The 7488-nt window shown below is 44.1% G+C and overlaps 1 protein-coding gene across 1 annotated transcript; it reads right to left on the reverse strand.

Annotated features, from left to right (window-relative positions):
* Nucleotides 1-3949: 3949 nt before the first annotated feature.
* On the reverse strand, nt 3950-5713 carry LOC119303723 (UDP-glycosyltransferase 91C1-like). Its single transcript, XM_037580860.1, has 2 exons — nt 5170-5713; nt 3950-5075 (listed from the first exon to the last, which is right to left on the reverse strand). Exons 1-2 carry the CDS (start codon nt 5695-5697, stop codon nt 4068-4070), a joined length of 1536 nt encoding a protein of 511 aa, XP_037436757.1. The 5' UTR covers nt 5698-5713; the 3' UTR covers nt 3950-4067.
* Between the last annotated feature and the right edge of the window lie 1775 nt (nt 5714-7488).

The raw sequence follows: 7488 nt of genomic DNA on the forward strand, positions 1-7488 counted from the left end.
GAAAAAAGTCGTCAATTTTGAAAAGAAGTTGATCAAATAAAAAATATAAAAAATCATCCATTTTGAGAAAAAAAATCAGAAATTTGGAAATCCTTCATCCATTTTGGAAAAATCATGAATTTTAATAAAGTAGAAAAGAAAAATAATAAAGAACAAAGAAAAGGAAGCAAAAAAATGATGAACTAAACAAAAATAAAACCTTTACAATATCTGGTTCTTGAAAACCAGAAAAAAATAATAAACGACCGAAAGCTTCCAGTGGCCTCCCAAAACCAGGTTGGGAAGCTTCGAGCAACTTCATAGCACCTGATCGAACTTCTTTCGAAATCACTAATTAAGGAGTACTCGTTACAAAGATCATTCCAATTCACCTAGTTGCGACAAGTGGCGCACATGCAACGCGCCACTTGTCGCAACCGGAGAGTTTCTCCTATTTTTATAGATCTGTTTATTCAAAACGTTTTATCTCTCAAACCGTGCGTCTAAATCTCGAACCGCTTTCACCGTTGGATTCCTCGCGTCGAGATCTTTAAAACTAGATCCCATGTTGATGGGTTTTGACGAACTTTTTTTCACGAAAAAAAAAACGGACGAAAAAACCGAACCGGGAGCACGGGTTTTTTCCCTTTCCCCAAAAGGCACACCCGTGTCTCTCACGAAGTCACAACCGTGCCTCTCGAGAAAGCAAAACCGTGACTCTCACGAAAGAAAAAAAAGAAAACGCGTTTTTTCCCGTTTCCGAGGAGGCACGGCCCTGACTCTCGTGAAAGCAAAACTGTGACTCTCGCGAAAGAAAAAAAACAGAAAAGGCATTTTTTTCCTTTCCGAGAGGCACGGCCGTGACTCTCGCGAAAGCACAACCATGCTTCTCGTGGAAGCAAAATCGTGACTCGTGAAAGAAAAAAACAGAATACGTGTTTTTTTTTCGTTTCCGAGAGACACGGTCGTGACTCTCGCGAAAGCACACCCGTGCCTCTCGCGGAAGCAAAACCGTGACTCTCGCGAAAGAAAAAAAACAAAAAGCATGTTTTTTTTTCGAGAGGCACGGCCGTGACTCTTGCGAAAGCAAAACCGTGCCTCTCGCGGAAGCAAAACCTTGACTCTCATTAAAGGGTAAAAAGAAAACACGTTTTTCATGCAAAATAATTTTTTAAATTTTTTTTTGTTGATTGAAAAGCTAAGGAAGACCGGTGGAAAACAAAAAAAAAACGTTTAAGAAGCCGAAAACGCGTGCCGAAAAATAAAAAAAATCGAATGGAGCGTACAGAGCGCGACACGTGGTGAATGGCTGAGAGCGCGCCAAGTGACGCTGATCATTGCAAGGCTCCCAAAAGAGCGCCCGTTAACTAGTTGCTCTCAACTTCTTCGCTTCCTGGCTTACATGGGCCGGCCTGTTCGGATCGTTGTGTGCGCCTGTTTGCAAAGCTTACTAAAGTCGGCGCGTAAGGCGCCATATAGGAAATGTCCTCGCTATCGGGTGACCTACATGCCAAATAGATGCGTGTGACTTAACGCTGAGAAGATGGGCCTGTCCCTGAATGGGCCGGGCCAGCATGTGGGCGACCATTGCCACTTTTTTCTTTTATTTTTCACTTTTTTGTTTTTGTCTTTTTGCTTTATTTTCATTTATACTTCCAAACATTCTTTTATTTTCCAGGAATACTTCCAACATTTCACAATTTACATAAAAACTTTTGAAAAAATTTAAGAAAGAATTTGAAAAATTGTAAATATGTATAGCAAAAATGTTAATCAAATATTTTAAAAACACTAATCGAGCATTTAAAAATGTTTAGAAAGCATTTGAAAAATGTTAAATGTGTATATAAAAATGTTTGACACGTATACGAAAAATATATACACAAAAATTCTGTGGTATGAATAAATGTTGATTGGGTATTTAAAAAATATTAAAATATGTTCCTGTTGTATACAAAAAACATACAACATACATTAAATAAAAGTAGACATAAAAACATATTTTTCTGAAAGTTAATTCTGCATTTTAAAAATGTCAACATGCATATAAAGGTTTTGCTTATGTAAATGAAAATTGGAAATTATGTGTGAAAAATGTTTAATAGCCATTAAAGAATGTTTACTTTAATAGCCATTACAGAGTAAACATTCTTTAATGTTCCTGTATTGAAAAATGTTTACTTTGTATTAAAAAAGATAATTTCTTATTTGAAAAAAAATTAAACTTGGTTTGAAAAATGTATTATATAGGTACAAAAAAATTACAGTGTGTATGGAAAAAAATAAACAGGGAAAAATAAATGTTTAAAAAAATAATATTAATCATGTATTTAAAAAATGTTAAACCCGTGTATAAAATATGTTTCTGATGTATATATGTGGTGAACAAAAAATAAATCAATAAAAATAACAAAGAAACACAGAAACATGGACAAACCCAATAAAAATCAAAAAAGGAAAACAAGAAAACAAAAAAATTAAAGCAGGAAAATCAATACAAAAGATTGAAAAAAGTGAAAACCAAGAAAGAAGCAAAGGAAAACAAAAGGTGATGAAAACCAACCAAGAAACAAAGAAAAATGAAAACACAAGAAAAGTTTAAAAACTACTCCCTCCGTCCCATAATATAAGAACGTTTTTCAAGCTAACATAGCTTGAAAAACGTTCTGTTAGCTTGAAAAACGTTCTTATATTACGGGACAGAGGGAGTAGTAAAAACCGAGAAAGAAAAAAAGAAAATTGATAAATAAGAAATGGAAAAAAAAAGCTAGAGCAGAGCGAACAACGGAGTACATGATACGAACGAGCTGCGCTAAAGAGATGTCCCTTATACACGCGTCCTTGAGGCGAGATGGGTGCTATACTCGCTATGAGTTACATATAGCATTCACGAGGCGTGTCCTTGAGACGAGACAGATGCTATACTCGCTATAAGCGAGATATAGCATTCACCAGGCCCTTTTAGATGATAAGTAGTACTAGTAATTTTTTTTGGACCAGTATTCCCATGCATCAGGGTCAGCCCATTGGACTCTGCCCCCAACTCTTTTACAAGTGATTCATCAGTATGTTCACACAACAGCAAAGGAATATTCATATTATTCATGGTTTGTCTACTTAGGACTAAAAGTAGGACCTTCAAAATTCAAATTGTTTTTTGTTAACATTTTAGAAATTTGTGATGGTGTCGTGCTGTCAACCATGGACGAAAACCCCGATCTAAGAATCTGGCTATGGTGGCGTTTGGAGGCATTGTCTTGAGATTCTGATAGGAGTACTACTTTGGGTCTTTCTCTAGGCAGAAGATATATGAGTCCATTTTTGAGGTTCAGGCGACTGCTAAGGAGTTGTCATTTCAGAGTTCTGAACCATCCCCTCTTAGCAACTTCTTTTTGTGTAGGAACCTGCATTCGATTATGCCTTCGTCTTTGGATGACAATTTGGATCGGGGACTTGATCATCAAGATTCAGTGGCTCATTTCGCAAGACGGTGTCGGGCTGACATTCTTTCTTTCCGTGTGTCGGGGTATGTGCAGTTTAGGCATGAAGCTAAGATGAGCTAGGTGATGCTTCCTCCGAAGACGACCACCTTTTTGTCTTTTTTTTCCTGGGTGTGTGGATCATTGATGCTTTTGTTGTAGAGTCCGAGTTTTCCTATTTGTATCAACTTGATGCATAAGCAAAATTACGAAAATGATAAGTGCCGAACGGTTCGAGCACATGGCAACCAAAACATTTTTCATGGCAAATTTATTGACGAGAGGACGGCAAGGTAGGGACAAGCACGGCAATCTTCCGCCGTGACAGAAGCATGGAAGTTTCCAATTTTCCATGCTCGTGTCACTAAACTTGATGTTGAAAACATTCAAAGTTGCCATATGCTCGTACAGTGTTCTCTACTTACCAGATTCCTAAAATCAAGCATTAGAAAACGCAAATCTGCATACAAAGTTTTTTTCCCATGCAGATATAATAAAAAAAAATTAAAATGCAGTAAGTCAGACATGAAGCACATATCGTTTTTCCTTGTTCATGAAGTACAGAGTCTCAGCTAGAGGTGGCGATGTTTTTCTGAACTGAAGCCGCTATCAGTTTGCACTTGCTGCGGCGTAAGATCTGAGGTGCTCGACAAATTCATCGATGTACCTGCCGTGGAGCTCCGTATCAGCTACGACCGCCTGCATCTTTGCTGCGCCTGCCACGAAGCCCCTCCTGGCCTCTTCCTCAACCATGACGGCCCGGACGGCGGTCGAGACGCCATGGCGGTCGAACGACCCGTCGTCCTCGTTCCTCGCCACCTGCAACCCCACCTGCTTCGCCTCCATCTGCCGCGCGTTCGGCCCTTGGTCGCCGTAGATGGGCAGCATCACCAGAGGGTGCCCGAACAGGAGGCTCTCGATCAGCGAGTTCCGTCCGCAGTGTGTCAGGAACCCGCCCACGGCCGCGTGCGCCAGGATGCTCATCTGGGGAACCCACCCCGTGGTCACCAGCCCGCGGCCGCTGGTGCGGTCCTGGAAACCGGGAGGGAGCATGTCGGCGCTGTCGTCGTCGGCGGCGCCGCTGGGCTTTCTCAGAGCCCAGAGGAAGCGTGTCCCGGCGAGCTCTAGCCCGAACGCCATCTCGTGCACCTGCTCCACGCGCAGCGGCACCTCGCTTCCCAGTGCGACGTAAATAACGGAGTCGGGCGGTTGCGCGTTCAGCCACTGCACGGTGGCGTGCTCTTCTCCTTGGGCGGCGGCACGGCGGGCTCCCTCGGCTGACGGAGGCAGAAGGCCGAGGGGAATGACCGGCTTGCCGAGGAGCGTCTCCGCCAGAGGGAAGGTCTCGGGTTCCCACTCGATGCAGCTCCGCATGGCCGCTACCGTGCTCCCGTCTTTTGTCAAGATAAAGCGTTGGACGACGGACATACCACCCGACGACGCGCCATGGCCAGTGGTAAACGCTGCATGCCCCTCCCGTTCGTAACGGGGCACAGCGCGCGCGGCCGCGGCTCCTGGCTGTTCAACCACAGAGGCATCGGGGTCGGGGTGCACCGACGGCGGGCGTTGCGCAGCGGCGATCGAAGCAGCGGTCGGCTGAAGCATCGCCAATGGCACCTGGTGATCGATGGAGCTAGATATGAGACATGCATGGAACGACAAACCAGCAAGCAGGTAGCCGTATTTCGTGGATCTGGTTGGATGACCGAACCTTGTGCTCGAGGGCGGCGGCGGCGGCCCAGTGGTGGAAGCAGTCGGCGACGATCCAGTGAGGCCTGGTGGCCTCGTCGGCGCACGCGGCGGCCAGGAACTCCGCGAAGGGCGCGGCGAGGCCGTCGAAGGCCTTCCAGTGGAACTTACGCTCGCCGTAGGAGATGTCGTTGGTGGACTCGGCGCCGTCGGGGAGGCCGTCGACGCGCGGCAGCGGGAGGGCGACGAGGTCCACGCGCGGCGCGGCGGCGGGGCGCACCGGCGGGAGGCGGGCGAGGTTGCGCGGCGTGGAGACGTAGCTCACGCTGTGGCCCCGCTCGGCGAGCCGCTCGGAGAGCTCCAGGTACGGGAGCAGGTGGCCGAACGCGAGCCACGGGACGACCACGACGCGCAGCGGCGAGGGTGAGGAGTCGGCTTCCATGGCGAAGATCGGGGAGCGTGCGTGGCGAGATGAGACGGCGGCTCTGGTGGTGCTGACTCTGAATGTTTGCACCGCCGACAGGGCTAAATTTGTGGTAGTAGTCGGCATATGCCCATAACTGGAAGCGAAGAGGAATTTGAGAAGGTAGACAACGAAAACGCGCACTGTTGGTACGTGGTATACTACTGTGCGGACGCCAGGGAAGAACTCTCACGCGCGCGTGGACGTCCGACGTCCGTGCACTTGTGCCGACCACATGGGATCGGGCCCACCAACCCAAGCATGCAGTAAAACTGAGAGAAAATAGGTAGAGTACTGTACTTGGTATAGTACTACTACTGTACGGGGAGATGTCGCGAAATTTGCTTTTGGACCTCGGCCTCCAAACTCAAACTACAAATTTCATCAAAAATCGTGTTATTACATTTCAAAAAATCCAGAAAAAAAATACAGATATGCATGAAGGCATAACACACATGTGTGTTGATTTTTAGGGCAAAATACGTTGAAATGAGGGCCGTGCAAAAAAAAAAAACAAATATGAAGCTTTTTAACACATGATACCATGAATTTGTCTTTTTGTACATATCGCATTTCAAGGTATTTCATCCTATTCCCGCAAAAAAAGGTATTTCATCCTAAAAATTTATACACATAATATCCTTGTTTACTTGCACAATGTTTTTCAGATTTTTTTTGAAACCGGAAAGTTTGAATTTAAAATTTTCGAGCTCCACTGAGCTCGGTGTCCAAAATGACGTTCTCGAGATGTCGTTTTTATACTTTCATATAGTATATCGGCAATATTCTCTAAAATAATTGAACCCGTATTCTCTAAATTTCTTAATACTATGAAAACTAGTTAAGGTTTACTTCTCGAAGCATTAATCTGATTGACAATTCGTTTCGTTGTGACGAAACCTTCGATACTAGATCTCACGTTGATATAATTTAACGAGTAACTACCAAATTTTAATGCCACTTATTCGCTAGCTTACAGTCATTTAGTTAACGTAGATTATAAACAACTTGGTTACCAAGTTACGAATGTCATTCTCCAGTTATGTAAAACTTAGATTACACCACTTTTGATGAACTGTCATCTTTTACTTGTTGATAACATTCCAAACGCGCTTGCCAATTGGGGCCCTAGGGGCTCCCGTGACCCATGTTTGGCTGGTGTTTTGGCCTTCTTATTCCATGAAGCATCATTTTTTTCTTTTCTTGTTATGAATTTTTCAAATACCTGTAATCAACATCACGAAAACACAAGACTGGCCTTTCTGGCATTGGGTCGACATGTTAGTCCAAAAAGTAATAAAATATTACATAATAGGGCAAAATATAGCATGGAACATAAAAGAAAACTATAGTACCTTTGGTATATATATCAACCTCTCTTCCATAACCAACCAATATTCCCTTGTTTATTCAACTAGATGTCCCTTCTCTCCTACTGAGATCCATGATGTGTTCATGGACATATACCACTATGTGATCCTTGGCCTGGATGGTTTTGCGCCCTCCTTCTTTTTGTACATGTTGGCATATAACTAAGGACAATATGCTTAGTCTTTTCTCCGATTTCTTTCACCTCCAAACTGACATGGCTAGCCTATTGAGCCCTAATTGTCCTCCTCTAGAAAGACTCTAACACACACTCTCTCAATGCGTTTTGACCCATCTTGCTCTAAAATTTTCCTATTAAAGGGGTGCCTCCCACCGGCGCTGATGCGGATCTGCCTTGTCTCTTGTTGCCTTAGGGTCATGGAGGGTGGTGGATCCTGGCCTTTGCTGGCGGGAGGACTTCGTTTTTTGATGCTTTTTCTGAGTTTTCTTATGGTTTGTGTCCTTCCCAGAGAGACGTGACGACAACGGCTCTCTGAAGATGGAATAAGA

The sequence above is a fragment of the Triticum dicoccoides genome, chromosome 5A, assembly GCF_002162155.2.
Source record: "Triticum dicoccoides isolate Atlit2015 ecotype Zavitan chromosome 5A, WEW_v2.0, whole genome shotgun sequence".
NCBI classification, from domain to species: Eukaryota; Viridiplantae; Streptophyta; class Magnoliopsida; order Poales; family Poaceae; genus Triticum; species Triticum dicoccoides.

Excerpts from the sequence above, each read along its gene's own strand:
- LOC119303723 (XM_037580860.1), bottom strand. The coding sequence starts at position 5,697 with ATGCCGACTACTACCACAAATTTAGCCCTGTCGGCGGTGCAAACATTC. Across the intron at positions 5,076-5,169 it reads CCGCCGCCCTCGAGCACAAG|GTGCCATTGGCGATGCTTCA; the intron begins GTTCGGTCATCC and ends ATCGATCACCAG.